The sequence below is a fragment of the Rhinopithecus bieti genome, unplaced genomic scaffold, assembly GCF_001698545.2.
Source record: "Rhinopithecus bieti isolate Rb0 unplaced genomic scaffold, ASM169854v2 scaffold_12928, whole genome shotgun sequence".
Lineage (NCBI taxonomy): Eukaryota > Metazoa > Chordata > Mammalia > Primates > Cercopithecidae > Rhinopithecus > Rhinopithecus bieti.
This window is the reverse complement of record NW_016807614.1, coordinates 1,609,507-1,629,543: the sequence shown is the minus strand read 5'-3', so window position 1 is coordinate 1,629,543 and position 20,037 is coordinate 1,609,507. Positions and strand designations below refer to the sequence as shown.

The following is a 20,037-nucleotide window of genomic DNA, read 5'->3' as shown; positions in this document are numbered from 1 at the left end:
AAAAAAAAAAAAAAAAAAAGAAGCATCATTAAGTTGTTTATTTGACTTTTCTTTTTTTTTTTTTCTTCTTTTTACTTTTTTTTGAGACAGAGTCTCACTTTGTCACCCAGGCTGGAGTACAGTGGTGTGATCTCGGCTCATTGCCACCACTGCCTCCCAGGTTCAAGTGATTCTCCTGCCTTAGCCTCCCGAGTAGCTGGAATTACAGATACCCACCACCACACCCGGCTAATTTTTCGATTTTCACCACGTTGGCCAGGCTGGTCTCAAAACTCCTGACCTCAAGTGATCCACCTGCCTCAGCCTCCCAAAGTGGTAGGACTATAGGCATGAGCCACTGCTCCCAGCCTGTACCTTTTTTATGTAGGTCCTTACTGCTATAAACTTTCCTCTTAGTACTGCTTTCACTATATCCTATAGGTTTTGCTGTGTTGTGTTTCCATTTTAATTTGTTTCAAGAAATCTGTTAATTTCCTTCTTAACTTCTTCATTGACCCACAGATCATGAGGAGCATATTGTTTAATTTCCATGTGTTTGTATAGTATCCAGAGTTCCTCTTTTTACTCATGTCTAGTTTTATTCCATTGTGGTCAGAGAAGAAACTTCATATGGTTGTTTTTTTAAAAATTCTTTAAGACTTGTTCTGTGACCTAACATATGGCCTGCCCTTGAGAATGATCCATGTGCGGAGAAGAATGTATATTCTGCAGCCATTGGATGAAATATTCTGTAAATATCTATTAGATCCATTTGGTCTATAATGCAGATTAAATTCAACTTTTTTTTGATTTTCTGTCTGGATGATCTGTCCAATGCTGAAAGTGGGGTGTTGAGGTCTCCAGCTATTATTGCATTCAAGTCTGTCTATCTGTCTAGCTCTAATAATAATTGGGTGTTAGGTGCATATATATTTGGGTGCTCCCGTGTTGAGTGCATGTATATTTACAATTGTTATATCCTCTTGCTGAATTGACCCCTTTATCATTATGTAGTGACCTTCTTTGTCTCTTTTTATAGTTTCTGTCTTGAAATCTATTTTGTCTGATATAAGTATAGCTACTCCTTTTTTTATTTCCATTTACGTGGAATCTCTTTTTTATCCCTTTATTTTCAGTCTGTATATGTCTTTGTAAGTTAAATGTGTTTCTTGTAGGCCACAGATAATTGGGTCTTGTTTTGTTTTTTTGTTTGTTTGTCCATTCAGCCACCCTGTGTCTTTTGATTGCAGAGTTTATTCCATTTATGTTCAATGTTGTTATTGATGAGGAAAGACTTACTCCTGCCATTTCGTTATTTGTTTTCTCATTGTTTTGTGGTCTTCCTTCTTTCCTTCCTGACCTCCTTTTTGTGAACGTGGTTTTTTTCTGGCATTATGTTTTAATTTCTTGCTTTTTATTTTTTGTGTATCTGTTGTTGGCTTTTGATTTGAGATTACCGTGAAGCTTGCGTATAGCATCTGGTTTTGTTTTGTTTTGTTTTGAGATAGGGTCTCACTTAGTCACCCAGGGTGGAGTATAGTGGTGTGATCTTAGCTCACTGCAACCCCCACCTCCTGGGCTCAAGTGATCCTCCCACCTCAGCCTCTCGAGTAACTGAGGCAACAGGTGCACACCACTATGCTCAGCTAAGTCCACCTGCCCTGGCTTCTCAAGTGCTGGGATTACAGGCGTGAGCCACCATGCCCAGCCACAGATAACATCTTATAACCCATTTATTTCAAACTGATAACAACTTAACACTGATTGCAAAAACAAACCAACTAATAAGCAAAGAGAAAACTAATAAAAACTCTCTACACTTTAACTTCTTCTCCCCTGCTTTTAACTTTTATTGTTTCTATTTATGTCTTACGTTATCTATGTCTTAAAAAGTTGTTGTGGTTATTATATTTGATAGGTTCAACTTTTAGGCTTTCTACTGAAGATATGAGTAGTTTATAAACCACAGTTACAGTGGTCTGTGAGCTATACTGTTACAATGAGTTTTGTACCTAAGATAATTTCTTATTGCTTATTAATGTCCTTTCTTTCAGATTGAAGAACTCTGTTTAGCATTTCTTGTAGCACAGGTCTGGTGCTGATGAAATCCCTTCACTTTTGTTTGTCTGGGAAAGCCTTTGTTTCTCCTTGATGTTTGAAGGATGTTTTCCCTGGATATGCTATTCTACAGTAGAATTTTTTTTCCCCTTCAGCACTTTAAATATGTCATGCCACTCTTTACTGGCCTGTAAGGTTTCCACTGAGAAGTCTGTTGCCAGATGTAGTGGAGCTCCTTTGTATGTTGTTTCTTTTCTTTTGTTCCTTTTAGGATCCTTTCTTTATCCTTCACCTTTGGGAAAGTACCTTGAGATAGTCTTATTTGGGTTGAATCTGCTTGGTATTCTATTATCTTCTTTTACTTGAATATTGATAATATTTCTCTTAGTTTTCTGTTGTTATCCCTTTGAATAAACATTCTACCTCAGTCTCTCTCCACCTCCTCTTTAATGCCCAAGGCAGGTCCAGAAATGCTGTCCAGGAGCCAGGGCCTGGAGTCAGGAACCTTGAAATCTACTTGGTGTTCCATTCTAGTGCAGTGGAACGGGCATCAAAGCCACAAGATAAAGTCCTTCCCACTCTCCCTTCATCTTCCCTCATGTAGAAGGAGTCTCACCACCCCAGGCCCATGGCAAGTACTGCCTGGCTACTGCTAATGTTCACTCAAGGCCCAAGAGCTCTTCATTCAGCTTGTGGTGAATGCTGCTAGGCCTGGGCCTCTCCCTTCAGGGTAGGTGGCTCCCCTTTGGTCCAAGGCAGGTCCAGAAATACCATCCAGGAGCCAAGGCCTGGAATTGGGGAACCCAGAAGCCCTCTTGGTGCTTTACCCTCATGGCTAAGCTGGTACCCTATCTTAATACAAAACCCCCTTCGCTCCTGCCTCTCCTTTCCTCAAGCAGGAGTCCTCCCTCAAACAGGGAATACACAGAGTCACACCTAAGGTCAGCATGGCCCTGGGTCTCATCCAAGGCCTGTGGCAAGTGCTGTGTGAGTACTGCTGTTGATTCAAGGCTCAAGGGCTCTTTAGTCAACAAGTAATGAATCTTGCCAGTACTGGGTCCTTCCTTTCAAGGTGGCAGGTTCCCTTCTGGCCCAGGGTGTGTCTAGAAATGTCTTCTGGGAGCTAGGGCCTGAAATAGGGGCCCCACAACTCTTCCTGCGGCCCTATTCTACTGTGGCTGAACTAGTATCCAAGTTGTAAGACAGAGTCCTCTTTACTGTCTCCTCTCTTCTTTTCAAGTGGAAGAAAGGAGTCTCCCAGAGCTATGAGCTGCACTGCTTGGGGTTAGTGGAGGGGTGACATTAGCACTCCCTTGGCCACCCCAACTGGTGTCTCACTAGGTCACATGCACCCAAAGTTTTAATATGTTAAAACCAGGTACTAGGATTGCTCACCTGATTTTTGGGTCTTATGAAGGCGCTTTCTTATGTGAATAGTTGTTCAATTTGGTGTTCCTGCAGGGGGACAGGGGAACGATCGTTGGAGGGTATTATTTGGCTGTCTTGTTCTGCCTCCCCTCGTAGACTTTTTTTTCTTAATACAGCATTTTGCTGCACTCCATTTTATACATTTCTATTATCATTTTTACTTACTATTATTGAAAAATACATTCTCTTTTAATTAAAACGTGTCAAACCATTTTAGTGTGAGCCATTTTAATAAATGAACTCTCCTAGAACCTTGCTTTGAAATTATATACTGTGCCATTAATATTGCCATAATGATGACCAAAAATTTCTGTCACTCACCTAGCTGTTAAGATTTTATTTGAATTTTGTTTTAATGTGAATAGAAAATACTTATTTTCATTAATCTTCTTTTCAAATCACTCTTCAATTTATCAGCTTAAAAAGTACCCTATAATTATTTTCACTTTCCTATGAAAATAGTGTTTTGGGGCTTTTGTTTGTTTGTTTTATTTCATTTCTTACTGCAGAAAATATTTCAAGCGCAGAGAGCTGTGATTTATTAGTATATGATATACAGGGTACATGACTTTTCATTAGCAAGGTCTTTATTACTGCTTTTTGAAGCCATAAAACAGAATTAAAAGAAAGTGACAAAGATGAATAAGGAATGAAAATAAGCTTTTAAAAGAGATTTAAATCTGTTTAGCTGTAAAGTGGGAAGGAAGGATGCACTCACTGTGCTGAGAGTTGGGATACCTGGCTTTCTGGGCTGCTCTGCTGTCAGTAAGTGAATCACTTTAGATAAGTCACTCCACTGTTTCCTAATCAGAAAATGAGAGGATTTGAACAGATCAGGAGTCAGCAAATTTTTTATTAAAAGGCAGCTAGTATTTTAGGCTTTGCAGGCCACTTGGCCTGCATCACTACTTAGCTCTGATATAAATGATACTGTATTTCAATGAATAAGCAGGGTTCTGTTCAAGTAAAACTTTATTAACAAAAACAGGTAGCAGACGATATTTGGTCCACAGATTATAGTTTGCTGGTGTTTATACTAGGTAATCTTTTAAGATTTCTCATCTGGGTGCGATGGCCCATGCCTGTAGTCTCAGCACTTTGGGAGGCCAAGCTGGGCTGATCATTTTGAGCTCAAGAGTTTAAGACCAGCCTAGGCAACATGGCGAAACCATCTCTACAAAAAATTAGGCAGGAGTGGTGGTGCATGCCTACTCAGAAGGCTAAGGTAGAATCGCTTGAGCCCGGGAAGCAGCGGTTGCAGTGAGCCAAGATCACACCACTGCACTCTAGCCTGAGTGACAAAATGAGACCCTGTCTCAGGAAAAAAAAAAAAAAGATTTATTTTGCATCTACATTCTGTGATATTGCTTTATTATCAATATCATGTCTATGAAAGGGACTGGTGCTCAATTCTTTTCTATCCTGTATCAGTTAGGGGCCAGTCAGGAGACAGAAACCACATACTTATTTTAACAGAATAAGGGTTGAATTTGATAATATAAATAATTGTTGGCTGGTCACGGTGGCTTACACCTGTAATCCCAGCACTTTGTGAGGCCAAGGTGGAAGGATAATTTTAGGCCAGGAGTTCAAGACTAGCCTGGGCAATGTGGTAAGGCCCTATCTCTACAAAACAAATTGTTTTTAAATACTAGCCAGGTACAGCGGTGTGTGCCTACCTCAGCCTCCCAGCTACTTCAGAGGCTGAGACAGGAGGATGGCTTGAGCCCAGGAGATTGAAACTGCAGAGAACTGTGATTGTGCCACTGTACTCCAGCCTGGGTGACAGAGTGACTAGTTTATCTCAAAAAAGAAAAAAAAATCATTAACTAGGTTTAAAGAACTGAAAAGGTAATAAGAAAACCTTGAAGTGTCATGGATTTAGCAACTGCAGGAAGTAGTTACCACCTGTGGGCCTGAGGAAACAAAAAGAGGCAAGAATTGTTAAACCATACAAGCTTGGAAGAAAGGCCTCACAGAACTGACACTTACATCTCCATGAAGGGGATCCCGCTCAGCTGAGGCTAATAGAAGGGCTCCAAGAAGGAGTCTGTGGAGATTAGACTCAGACTCTGAGGACAAGGCACTGATCACCCAGTGCCAGTATCTCTGAAGACATGAGATGAAACTAGTCCCGCCTCCCTTGGAAAAACTGCAAACTAGATTCAACTGCTGCTACTGGAATGAACTGCCAATGCTTGGCTGAACAAGTAAGACTAGGGTAATGCTGATAGGAACAGGAAGGGGCAGATTATTTTTCCAATAACCTTAACAATTAACAAAGTCCATCTTTTTGGCTAACTAGCATCCATACTCACCCTTCTATATATATATTGGAGCTTCCAAACTATACATGTTTGAAACTCCAAACATTTTCAGCACAACAAACTCTGTATTTTAACCTAACAAGATGCAAGTATCTTTAATGTAATTGAAGACATATTTACTTCTCCAAAATGAGGCTAGTTCCAACAGTCACTTTAACTATGTTTCGATGATATAACACTATCCATCTCTGGCTATGTTAATTATTCCTCAAACTCTGGCACAGTCCTATCTGAATGGTTTGTTATCTAAAAACTAAATTGGAAAGTTAATTTACATCAAAACTTGCATTTAGAAAATAAGGGAAAGGAGGCGAGAAAGAATAAATTAGTATTACACACACACACACATATATATATAAAACAAAAGCAAGGAACAAAATATGCATAGCTGCTGAAGTCGTCATTTCTGTAGCTAGTTGTGAAACTGAAATTGATTTTTTTTTTTTCTTTAAGAGACAGAGTCTCACTCTGTCGCCTAGGCTGGAGTTCAGTGGTGCTCACTGCAGCCTCAAACTGTTGGGCTCAAGCAATTCTCTCACCTCAGCCTCCCAAGTAGCTGGCACTACGGACATGCACATTACACCCAATCAATTTTTTTGTGTTTAATTTTCACAGATGAGGTCTTGCTTTGATGCCCAGGCTGGTCTTAAAGTCCTGGCCTCAAGAGATCCTCCCACCTCAGCCTTCATAGTAGCTGGGATTACAGGCGCAAGCCACTGCACCCAGCTGATATTTGTAACTTTTTTCATCTGCCTATCCCATGTGTCCTTTGCCCTAAGCCAGTACCACATCTAGCCAGGGTTCTTTCCCTGGTAGGATGTCCTAAATCTTCATTCTTGGTGGGTCTGAATCCCTAGTAGTTCTCTTTTTTTTAGTAGCTACATAGATATTGATAAAGAATCAAACAAGAGAAAACAGACTTTGGTTAAAGCAACAGGCACTGGATTAAACATAAGAAACAACTATGGGCCAGGGCCACCCCTGAGTCTTGGCCTAAGCTCCTCTCAACCCCCAGAAAAGAAAAAGAATTCACAGAAACATTAGAATAGCAATAGGGATGGTTTTGTCATTGTTTCTAATGTTTTAAAATAATAGATTAGATACTTATCTCTTCGGGTAATTTTAACTTCAGAATGCTGAGATAAATATTTTTAAAATACTTTTGGTACTCTTTTACTCTCTCTGGTGTAAAATGTGGCATCTGACTTCCCTTTCTTAGTTTAAGTTCCCTAAACTAGCTTTCAAATATTTATTTCCTTATAGAAATTATATCTACAATTGGATAAATTCCTTTAGCTGGGTTTCCAGTAGACCTGGATATAACTAAGACAGGAAATATAAAACGTGTGTATTGTTAAGCACATTTTAATCAGCTTTTATCATAGTTGAGCACAGAGAAGAACATTAATGTTATAAAATATAAAACTCTGTATTTATTAATAGTGATGAGCTGACTCTGAATTTTCAGCCTGCCAAGAAATCTTTTAAAAAGAGCTTTTACTGCAAATCTTGCTTATTTAAGATAGAAAAGTAGGATAATTATATATTGTAACTAAATGAAGATCAAATAAAAGCAGAGATCTTGAGCAGACAGGACACATCCTGGCACTCTTTATAATAACTGGTCCAAAGTGTCAGTAAAACAATTGGGCATTTCAGAGTTATATTATATATAAAAGTTGGTTCAAACACTTAATTGTAAAAATGTCTTTTGAAGCTTAAAGTACAATAAAATGTGCCAATTATATTTCACAGAATATCACTTTGATTTTCTGTAAATCAAATCTGAGTTGTTTATTTTCGTTTTATTTATTCTTGAAGTTAGCTGATTCTACCTTTTAAACAAAATAAAGCTAGTATAATCTACCATGTTATAGAACAGGAAAGAATTTTCCTCTGCCTTTGTAGATACAATTCAAAAGAAAGTCAGCTAGCCTGTTCTTGAAACCATACTTTACCCAAACAACCCTTGGTCCCCTTTCAACAAATTAACTTAATAAGCATTTTTTGAGCACCTATTTTATGCCAGGCATAATGCATTTGCTGAGAATAGAATGTAAATAAGACGTAGTCCCTGCTCACATAGAGCTATTAGAATACTACAGCCTAAGCCATACTCAGATATTGAAAGATCAACAGGTATATCACTCTGCTATTGGTGCAATAATGCTGTGTAACAAACTATACAAAACTATAGCAGCTTAACATAATCATTTATTTTTACTCACCCATCTCAGGTTAACTAAGGGTTGATTGGTCTAGTCAGTTTGGTTAGGTTTGGCTCCAAGCTGGAGACTGGCTCCAGATCCACCTTATTCTGTCCTCCTTGGACCAGTGGGCTAACTGGACATATTCTTTCATAGTGTTGGCAGAACCAAAAAAGAGAAGCCCAATTCTACAAACACATTTTAAATCCTTCCTTGTATCACATCTACTAATACACCATTAGTTAAAGCGAGTCAAATGATCAAACCCAAAGTCAAGGGCAGGGAAGTGTACTCAGCCTCTAGTGGGAATTACTGCAAAATGGGATTCAAGGTCTGGTGGGGAGAACTGCAAAGACAGATGAGAAAGAGCGTGTATATAGGAGAGGCTGAAGAACTGGGGTCAGTATTTCAGTTTGCTACAGGCATGTTTTGGGGAGCAGCAAATGCAGAGATAATCAGTAGCTCCCTTCCACTGCCTTTGTTGGACTATTATGACCAAGCAAAACGCCACCAAAATGTTTCACCTTGCCTTTGCAAGGAGAAACTGGGTTATCATTGTGTCTTGAATGTTGAGAACATGGATTGAAAGCTTCATTGTAATATTAAAGTTATGTAATTGAGTAATTTGGGGAGATGGTATAAAGTTAAAAGATTTCTCAACTTTTTGTGTTGAGAAACAACCTGTTTTTATAGTATGTATATGGAAAGTAAGCTGCTAATAGTGTGTGTGGCTTGCTGGCATTGGAGAGGCACAGGAAAAGAGCAAATTAGTCATTACCAGCCCAGGCAACAAAGAGAGACTCTGTCTCTACAAATAGTAATTTAAAAAAATTAGCTGAGCATGGTGGTGTGTGCCTGTAGTTCCAGCTACTTGGGAGGCTGAAGTGGGAGGAGACCCTGAGCCTGGGAGGTCAAGGCTGCGGTGAGCCACGACCACACCACTGCACTCTAATCTGGGCGACAGAATGAGACTGTCTCAAAAAAAAAAAAAAAAAAAGGAATTCATTTCCTTCTTCTGTTGCCAACATCACTCCCAAATATATTTACCATACCCTAAATGTCATGATATCAAGAGTTTACTCTGTTACAATAGTTGTAACAGTTTCTGAGCTCTGTGTAGTCCTTGTACAGAGGAAGATTTTTGGTGAAAGCTTCTGCTTAGAATCAGTTACAAGTTGAGTATCCCTAATCTGAAATGCTCCAAATTCATAACTTTTTGAGTGCTGACATGATGCTCAAAGGAAATACTCGTTGGAGCATTTCATATTTCAGATTTTTGGATTATGAATGCTGAACCAGTAAGTATAATGTAAATATTTCATGATCTCCCCCAAAATTCAAAATTTTAAAACACTTCTAGTCCCAGGTATTTCAGGGAAGGGATACTCAATCTATATCAGTCTTCTTAATCAACTGACTTGTCTCCCTGGGCCAATGGTGTGGCCTCTGTTTGGGATTAATGACCCATTTTCAGAGCTGCTGTGGAATACATATGAATTGGAATCTATATCTGTGAAAAGTAGGATATCCTAATACAAAGGATTCATATAATGACTAATGTTTTGTAACTACTTAGTAAGTTTTAGGTAATATTTATGTTCAAAATATCTATGAAGGGAAGGGAGATGATACTTGTGGTAGTAGTTTTAGTAAAAGTAGGGGAATAGTTGTGCTCAGACTATCCTAATATTATTGTCCTAATATGGGAGAGGCCAAAAATTACCCATAGGGATTCTTAGCAAAGACATAAGAATTTTCCAAGCATCTCTCCAGGCAAGTAGCCCATGCATTTCTCTTAAGAGACTGGACAGAATGTCTTCATTGTTACACTTTCTGATTGTTTTGTTTCCCTTTAAAATAAAAGCCATAATTCAAGAAAAGCATGTTACACACTACCCAGCACATTACAGGTGTTTAATAAATACGTGTTCATTCCTTTTAGTTCTTTTCACCTTAGTAATAAACTTTTAAAAAGATTATTCCTTCTTCTTTTTGATATAAGCAGAAGAATCATCTATACCATCAAGAGAAAGAGAGGGTAAGAGGTAGAGAACCAGAACCATATTGCTAATAACAAGAGTTATGCAAAGTTTAAATATGGTGTATCAAGAGATAGTGTGCTCCCACCATTGGAAATGTTCAGGCATAAGCTATACAACTACATTGAAAGAGATAACAGAGTTGAGCAATACACAGGTGTTGGATGGGACAGCCCTTAAGGTCCATTCCATTCCAGTAATTTTAATAAAATATTCTTTTGACTGCTGTCTGCTACATTCTTTAGTAAAATGTTTCCTTGCTCATCTTTTTTCTTTCCTGTACACTGATTAGAAACTATGGTAAAAGTATTGTTATGGCACAGTGTTGACATTTTTTTATTAACAATTTTGTTATATTTGTTAAGTGAATGAACAGGTTAACAAATGAATATCAGTACCCAATGTCAATCGTCATAAACAACTTATATATGAGGTTGGAGATGTAAGTTTACTTACTGTCGTAATTCTTGTTTCCTTATGCTGAGGGAATTCTGAGCTGTCTCCCCTTCCTCTTTTCCTTCTTAATTTATATTGAATAGCTTATTTATAATCAGCTATTAGGTAAGGTAGTATATGTCATTGGCGGCAAAATTGGATTTCTTGATTAAAATTTTGGATAAAGTCTTTGAGGCAAATGACCATGTAATCTCAACACATGTTACAATTTCTCATATACAGAAATATACTCCCCAGGTATTTGGTGGCAAAACATTTGAGGCCCAGCAGCCATGAAAAGATAATCTTAGGGTTTTTTTTTTTTCACTCTCACCAACTCAAACCAGTTGTTAGTAATAAGTTGGTAGCTAATATTTTCTTCCTTTTTTTGTGTTTTTGTTGTTGCTGTTGTGTTTGAAACAGGGTCTCTCTCTCTGTTTCCTAGACTGTAGTGCAGTGGCATGATCATGGCTCGCTGCAGCCTTGACCTCCCAGGCTCAATCAATCCTCCCATCTCAGCCTCCTGAGTAGCTGGGACTACAGGCACACACCACCATGCTCGGCTAATTTTTTTTGTGCGTTTTTGTGGAGACGGAGTTTCGCCATGTTGCCCAGGCTGGTCTTGAACTCCTGAGCTGAAGCAATCCACCCTCCTCAGCTTCCCAAAGTCCTGGAATTACTAGCACAAGCCACTGGTAGCTAATATTTTCAAACAATAAAATGGATACTCTGGTATTTCTTATAATTTGAAACATTTTTGTAAAATTAATTTTTTCTTTCACTCAGTTTTAGTAAAACCCATTTACTGTTTCTTTTGATAACAAAGAAACTTCCTTTTTGTTACTGTCTCTGCAGTTTTCATGATCCAGACATTCAGAGGCAAGATGGCATTTTAAGCTTTTGGACTAGCATTTTGTTTTTCATTTTAAATTCCACATCTACCATTATCTACTTCTTATATGAAGTAAGGGTTTATGTTTAGCTTAGCTTGTTTTGCTTTTTGAATAGGAAATATTTAATCCCTCTGTTTAAGGTTATAGAACCTCTTAGCAAGCACAGGTTTATTATGTACTGTCTTAAAGTAGCAAGTGAAACGAAGGGTTAATATTTTTTACAAACCACTTACTTGGATATTTAAAGGTGTAAAATACATGTATTTTATATGTATTATATATTTTGCATATATATTTTTTGGCTGGAGTAAGCCCTGATTCCAAAGTTCTGGAGATACAGACTAGCTGAAAGACATTTTCTTGAATATTGAATATTCTAACTAAACTTTTCTTTCTTGTCAGCCACCAGCTCTGCCCACTTGGAAGACCTCGCTTACCTGGATGAGCAGAGACATACACCTTTGAGAACTTCTCTACGAATGCCAAGACAGAGTATGGGTGGTGCTCGCACACAGCAGGATTTAAGAGGTTAGAACCACAGAAGGGCTTTAAGGATGCCCGGGAACAGATGGAAATGGAAAAAAGCCAAGAAGTTCCTTTGTTTCCTATTCCCATACTTACTTAAACCTCCCTTAAAAAGTGAAATGATCATTTTAGCATGTGACCAGTTCATTTCTGCTGAGTCTAGAGAAAGATAAACACAAATACATTGTACTCCTCATTGACAGGCATTATGTAATTATCAACATTTGGAAGCATGAGTTCCTCGAAATTCTGAAAGAAGACAAATGTAAAGGGGCTGTGGTCATGGGGAAATGACCTTTTTAAGATCTTGCATTTCAGAAGTGAATGTTGCAGGTGGGCTGTGCTGATCATCCTGTACAGATTGAGCATTCCTAATCCAAAAATCCAAAGTCTAAAATGCTTTGAAATCCAAAACTCCGAGTGCCAACATGATACCACAGCGGAAAATTACACACCTAGCTTCATGTGATGGGTTACAGTGAAAACTTTGTTTCACAAAATGTTGAGTAAAGTTACCTTCAGGCTGTGTGTATAAGGTGTGTATGAAACATATGAATTTCTTGTTTAGACCCAAGTCCTATCTCCAAGATCTTTAATTATATATATGCAAATACTCCAAAGTCCAAAAAATTCTGAAATTCAAAACACTTCTGATCCCAAGCATTTTAGATAAGGGATACTCAAGCTGTATTTTGCTAGGGATTTTTTTTTTTCATTTTTGTTTTACTGACCATTTCTAGTAACATATAATACTTTCATTATCTTGGTCTTTTAGAAAGTGCCTATGATCCTGGCCTAGCAAGTTCTGCATAACCTGTCCTTTTCTCACTCAGGCACCTGTTGCCTTACCTGCTTTGTGGCATGCTACATGCTTCTCCAAGCTGGCACTGGATCTTTTTAAAGATTTTCATTTTGTTATAATGATGGTCTAGTTGAGGAGCCTCTTATTGGTATTTCTGTCTCTCTCGTGTACTCAAAATGAACCAAACTGTCTCTGATAGCTTTTAACAGATAGTCTCCTTTCTCTGGTATGTTAGCAATCTCTGTCTCTACCAAAAGTGTGTTTTTGATTTTATCCTACGGATTATTTTCAACGTTCTTTAGCTCTCTTCCTCACCGGTTGTCCTATTCCCTGCTCTAAGCAGTATAGTACCACATGCATAATTCCCACGGGAAGGAATTTGTACGTGTCCGCTGTCCACTCTAGACATCATTATGCTAAAGTTTTTCAGTGATGGCTAAGCAAATAGGAGCATAAAATAATTGATTGTATTACAACAATTACCATACCTCCCATCAGCAGCAATTAGTTGATAGCCTCAATCATACTTTTAGTTCCCAGTCCTTTTGTCTGTCCTGCTTGCCAGTTCTTCAGTTTGCCATATACCAGTTGCATGGCATATGCAACTGTGTATTTACAGTCCAGAAAATGGAAATATATCAAGCACTATTTTAGATTGATTACATCTAAAGCCTGAACAAATTTGATCAAGAGACCAAATAATTGATTTGTGCCCCGACCGGAATGCACAGCCGTAATAAAGAAGATTGGACAGAACTGCTAATCTATATGGACCTTCAGATTTGATTGAAAATCTGCCACATTGGCATCATCTTGCATCTCATTACTAAAAAACATACTGACATTGTTGACTTTATTTTCTGCATACTAACCATTGAATAATAGATGTTATACTATATAGAAAACAAAATTATTTGACAGATTTCAGCAGTGAAATTTTTGGGAAACCTTTATGTTGAGTTCTGTTGATATGTGATAGCACCTATCTGCTTCTAGTATCTGAAGATTAATAAAGTGTTTAACAGATACATTCTGGTGAGCTTGATGTTTACAAATACCAGTTTTACCTGGAATGCAACAAAGATATTTTCCATTACATTGATCTTCAGCTGAAACATTCAGTGAAACAACAAAAGCACATTCAGAGATTTTCCCAAAGCTTACCTAAATCTTTAGGAAGGGCTCTACCTGAATAATGAATTTCTAAAAATACTAATTTCATATTCCTTGCAAATAATGTCTTAACTTACTGTTTACATTTAATATTTAAGCTGGAGTTTGTCCATTGATGAAGATGCTATGATATTAGTATTTCAGTTCCTTGAAGTCATCTTTATTTTTCAAGACCTTTCCTTTTAGCAGTCTAAATGGTGAGAACATGCCATCCAGCTGAGTACATTGAGCCATAAGAAGCAAGGTGTTTACTTAGCAGTGTAAAGTGTACTAAAACTAGTAATAACTTTAATTCAGAATTTTCAGAATTTAGAGTCCCTAAACAATAATCTTCTCTCAAAAAGTAACATGTTGTCTTGATCATTGTTTACAAATGAATTGTATGGCGTAGGATACAACTTAAAACACATTATCAAGAAAAGAAAGCTAACTTGGGCAGATAAACTTTCCTTATGTTTCTGCAGACCTGCTTGGCAAGCCTTTATAATTTGTGATTATTATATCCACAATGTTGTACTTTATTTCAGAAAAAGAATCAGATTTGTTTTCCTGGAATAATTGTTAAAAACATGTCACATCATGCTTTCTAATTTTATTTAAAGGAATATACAAATTGCAGTCATATTTCAGTTTGACATATTTTCTTCTGATTTTGATTAAAATGAAACTACCCCAAAAAAGTAATAAAATGATTGAAAATATTTTTTTAGTCTGCATTAAGGTTTGTCTTTCCACTTTAGAATAGAGGTGTATCTTTCCACATTGTAAAGGAGTACTCCAACAAGTTCTATGAAACAGGATTTTTTTTTAACTTTTATTTTAAGTTTAGGGGTACATGTGCAGGTTTGTTACATAGGTATGAGTCATGGGGGTTTCTTGTACAGATTATTTCATCACCCAAGTATTAAGCCTAGCATCTATTCATTATCTTTCCTAATCCTCTCCCTCCTCGTGCCTCCTCCCACCAGTAGGCCCCAGTGTTTGTTGTTCCCTTTTATGTGTCCATGTGTTCTCATCATTTAGCTCCCCCTTATAAGTGAGAACATGCAGCATTTGGTTTTCTGTTCCTGCATTAGTTCGCCAAGAATGACAGCCTCCAGCCTCATCCATGTTCCTGCAAAGGACATGATCTCGTTCTTTTTTGTGGCTTCATAGTATTCCATGGTGTATATGTACCACATTTTGTTTATCCAGTTCACCATCGATGGACATTGAAGTTGATTTCGTGTCTTTGCTATTGTGAACAGTGCTGCAGTGAACCTATGTGTGTATGCGTCTTTATGACAACAATTTATCTTCCTTTGGGTATATACCCAGTGATGGGATTACTGGATTGAATGGCAGATCTGTTTTTAGGTCTTTGAGGAATTGCCACACTGTTTTCCACAATGTTTGAACTGATTGTGGAAAACACTCCCACCAACTGTGTATAAGTCTTTTTCTCCACAGCTTCGCCAGCATCTGTTATATTTTGGCTTTTTATTAATAGCCTTTCAGACTGTTATGACACGGTGTCTCACTGTGCTTTTGATTTGGATTTCTCTAATGATCGGTGACATTGAGCTCTTTTCCTTTTTTTTTTTTTTTATAATTTTACTTTAAGTTCTGGGATACAGGTGCAGAACATGCAGGTTTGTTACATAGGTATACATGTGCCATGGTGATTTGCTGCACCTATCTACGCATCATCTAGGTTTTAAGCCCCGCATGCATTAGGTATTTGTCCTAATGCTGTTCCTCCCCTTGCTCCCCAATCCCCCAACAGGCCCCAGTATGTGATGTTCCCCTCTCTGTGTCTGTGTATTCTGCCATTGAGCTCTTCATCATAAGCTGGTTGGCTTCATGTATGTTTTCTTTTGAAAAGTGACTGCTCATGTCTTTTGTCCATTTTTTTAAATGGGGTTGTCTGTTTTTTCTTAACAAATTAATTTAAATTTAATTAATTAAATTTCTTAACCAATTTTAAAGTTCCTTGTAGGTGCTGGGTATTAGACTTTTGTCAGAGACATAGTTTGCAAAATTTTCTCCCATTCTGTAGGTTGTCTGTTGACTCTGTTGATAGTATCTTTTGCTGTGCAGAAGCTCTTTAGTTTTATTGGATCCTGTTTGTCAATTTTTGCTTTTATTGGAATTGCTTTCGGTGGCTTCATCATGAAATCTTTGCCCATTTCTATGTCCAGAATGGTATTTCCTAGGTTGTCTTCCAGGGTTTTTATAGTTTGGGGTTTTACATTTAAGTCTTTAATTCATCTTGAGTTAATTTTTATATGTGGTGTAAGGAAGGGATCCAGTTTCAGTCTTTGCATATAGCTAGCCAGTTATCCCAGCACCATTTATTAAATAGGGAGTCCTTTCCCTATTGCTTGTTTTTGTCAGTTTTGTTGAAGACCAGGTAGTTGCAGGTGTGCAGTCTTATTTTATGGTTCTCTATTATGTTCTCTTGGTCTATGTGTCTGTTTGTACCAGTACCATGCTGTTTTGGTTATTGTAGTCCTGTAGTATAGTTTGAAATCAGGTAGTGTGGTGCTTCCAGCATTGTTCTTTTTGCTTAGGATTGCCTTAGCTATTTGGTCTCTCTTTCATATGGGTTCCATATGAATTTCAAAATCGTTTTTCCTGGTTTTGTGAAGTGTCGTTGGTAGTTTGATAAGAATAGCATTGAATCTTACCAATTACTTTTGGCAGTATGACCATTTTAACAATATTGATTCTTCCTGTTCACTAGCATGAAATTTTTTTTTTATTTGTTTGTGTCATCTCTGATTTCTTTGAGCAGTGTTTTGTAGTTCTCCTTTATAGATATAATTCACCTACCTGGTTAGCTGTATTCCTAGGTATTTTATTCTGAAATAGTTTTTTAATCACAATTCTGGTTTTAAATGATCCTAGAGATAGTAGCTAGTGCTTATATACACTGTAGTGTACCCATTAGATAACTAAGTTTATTGACTGACTGATTTCAAGTATAGAGACTGTCTGAAATAATATCCTCTGGATATATGTCTAAAGAACATTTGAGGTGGCAAGCCGTGCATTGATTGGGAACTTCGTATAGGCAGAATCTTGTACTATTCTGTTAAGAGCAGTGTTTCTCAAACTTTTTGGTCCCAGGATCCTTTTATATTCCTAAAAAAATTGCACAGGTGGCTATGGCTGTCCCTGTAATCCCAGCACCTTAGAAGGCCAAGGTGGGAGACTTACTTGAGCCAGAAGTTCAAGACCAGCCTAGGCAACATAGAAAGACCCTATCTCTACCAAAAACATTTAAAAATAGCCATGCAGGGTGGTATACACCTGTAGTCCTAACTACTCAGGAGGCAGAGGTGGGAGGATCACTTGAGCCTGTGAGGCCAAAGCTGCAGTGAGCCATGAGCCATTATTGCTCTACTGCACTCCAGTCTGGGTGATAGAAGGAGACCTTGTCTCATTTTAAAAAGAAATTATTGATCTTATATTTATATGGAATAAATTGATATTATCGTATTAGAAATTAAAAATAATACATTAAATAGTACTTTGTTTAAAATAATATGTTTTAAAATAATAATAGGGATTGTTGAAATATTCATTTATTCATTTTTTGTAAATAATAGACCCATTACATGTTAAAGTTATGTCAGCTGTGGAAAATTCCACTGTACACTTGTGAAAGAATGAGAGTGGAAAAAGGCAAATAACCTCTTAGTGCTATAAATATAGTTTTGACGTTGCGAACTCCAAGAACATATCTCAAGAATCTAGGGATCTCCAGATGACGCTTTTATTTTATTTTAGGATCACAATGTTTAAAAACAAGTTTTGTTGGCTTTATACCTCCAGAGAGCTCCCAAATCCAACTACTTTTCACCTCCTTCAATACTGCCTCTCACTGAGACCATTGCAGTAGGCGAGTTCAGTGGCTCTCACAGTGCGGTCCTGGGACCAGCAGTAGTGACATTACCTAGGAAGTTTTCAGAAATGCAGATTCTTTAGCCCCATTCCACACCCACTGAATCAGAAATTCTGAGAGTGGGGCTGGCAAGCCATGTCTTAAACCTTCCAGGTGATTTTGCAGATCACACTTTTAAAACCACTAGTTTATCCAGCACCTATAAAGAACTCAGTCAAATTTACAAGAAAAAAACAACCCCACCAAAAAGTGGGCAAAGGGTATGAACAGACACTTTTCAAAAGAAGACATTCGTACAGCCAACAGACACATGAAAAAATGCTCATCATCACTGGCCATCAGAGAAATGCAAATCAAAACCACAATGAGATACCATCTCACACCAGTTAGAATGGCAATCATTAAAACAGTCAGGAAACAACAGGTGCTGGAGAGGATGTGGAGAAATAGGAACACTTTTACACTGTTGGTGGGACTGTAAACTAGTTCAACCATTGTGGAAAACAGTGTGGTGATTCCTCAAGGATCTAGAACTAGAAATACCATTTGACCCAGCCATCCCATTACTGGGGATATACCCAAAGGATTATGAGTCATGCTGCTATAAAGACACATGCACACATATGTTTATTGTGGCACTATTCACAATAGCAAAGACTTAGAATCGACGAAAATGTCCATCAGTGACAGACTGGATGAAGAAAATGTGGCACATATACACCATAGAATACTGTGCAGCCATAGAAAAGGATGAGTTCGTGTCCTTTGTAGGGACATGGATGCAGCTGGAAACCATCATTCTCAGCAAACTACCACAAGAACAGAAAACCAAATACCGCATGTTCTCACTCATAGGTGGGAATTGAACAATGAGATCACTTGGACACAGAAAGGGGAGCATCACACACTGGGTCCTATTGTGGGGAAGGGGTGGGGGGAGGGATACCATTAGGAGACATACCTAATGTAAATGACAAGTTAATGGGTGCAGCACACCAACGTGGCACATGTATACATATGTAACAAACCTGCAGATTGTGCACATGTACCCTAGAACTTAAAGTATAATTTTTAAAAAAAAACACTAGTTTAGAAGATGTCATTGTAATTGAAGATAAGCTTTATGCCTCAAGGTCCATACAGTCTATTTACAAAAGTGCAAAAATGCGTAGTTTGAGAGCTGGTTACATGTTATTCATGAACATGATTTAAGAGTACAGGCATAATTCATTTACCTGTTGCCTTAATAGTAACTGCGGTTGTTTGATGATAATGGTAGTCTTTTGACAGCTAAAGCAGAAGTTTTTGGGATAACATCTCCAAGTGGGATATTGACATCAACATTGCTTCATTAGTAAAAGTCCTCTTTTTTTTTTTTTTTTTTTTTTTTACTCTTCAAGACAGCTGTTTTGAACAACTGTTCTACAAAAATTGATGTTTCCAGAAACCTGGCCCAACAAGGGAGAGGTCATATGAGTCTACTGTCCAAAGTTTCATTGCAGCAACTTAATAGATTCCTAGCTGTCAACCCTCCAAGAGCTTGAATACTAATGATAAAAGTCATAGAAGATTGTGTACTAGTACAGAGTATATAGCTAGCTGACCTACTACAAGCGCCTTTTCTAGTCCCAAAACCTAATGTCTTTGATACGTATTAATTTGAATTAATTTAACTAATAAAGTTTTTAACTTAAAATTTTAAAGTTAGGCTGGGCATGGTGGCTCACACCTGTAATCCCAGAACTTTGGGAGGCTGAGGCGGAGGGATCACCTGAGGTCAGGAGTTTGAGACCACCCTGGGCAACATGGTAAAACCCCATCTCTACTTAAAAAAAAAAAAAAAATAGAAAAATTAGCCAGGCATAGTGGCATGGGCCCGTAGTCCCAGCTACTCAGGAGGCTGAGAGCTTAAGAATTGCTTGAACCCAGGAGTTGGAGGTTGCAGTGAGCCAAGATCGTGCCACTACACTCCAGCCTGGGCAACAGAGTCTCAAAAAAAATTTTTTTTAATTATTTTGGGGTTCATATTTTTAAATTTAATCACCATTATGTTAATGTGGAGTTATGCTAAAAATTATCCACCTGAAAATGTCCACTCTTTCTGATCATCTTAATGAAAGCTCTCATTCCGGAGAGAAAGATAGAAACTAGGTTTGCTGCCTATTACAAGGAAGGAAGAAATAGTTTATTTTTATGGATAAATGTAATAAATCTTATGATGGGTTATATAAAGGGAACTAGGAGGAGTTAAAATATAGAAAGCAAATTCTTTTTTTTTTTTT

General features: G+C 37.7%; 1 protein-coding gene across 1 annotated transcript in view; it reads left to right on the top strand.

The window, feature by feature from the left end:
• The window catches only part of TANC2 (tetratricopeptide repeat, ankyrin repeat and coiled-coil containing 2), a 483,987-nt gene that overhangs the window by 306,215 nt on the left and 157,735 nt on the right, over positions 1 to 20,037 (top strand). Inside the window, exon 9 of the mRNA XM_017882923.1 lies at positions 11,769 to 11,894. Within this exon, the coding sequence (XP_017738412.1) occupies positions 11,769 to 11,894 (126 nt within the window). The remainder of the gene's footprint in view (positions 1 to 11,768; positions 11,895 to 20,037) is intronic.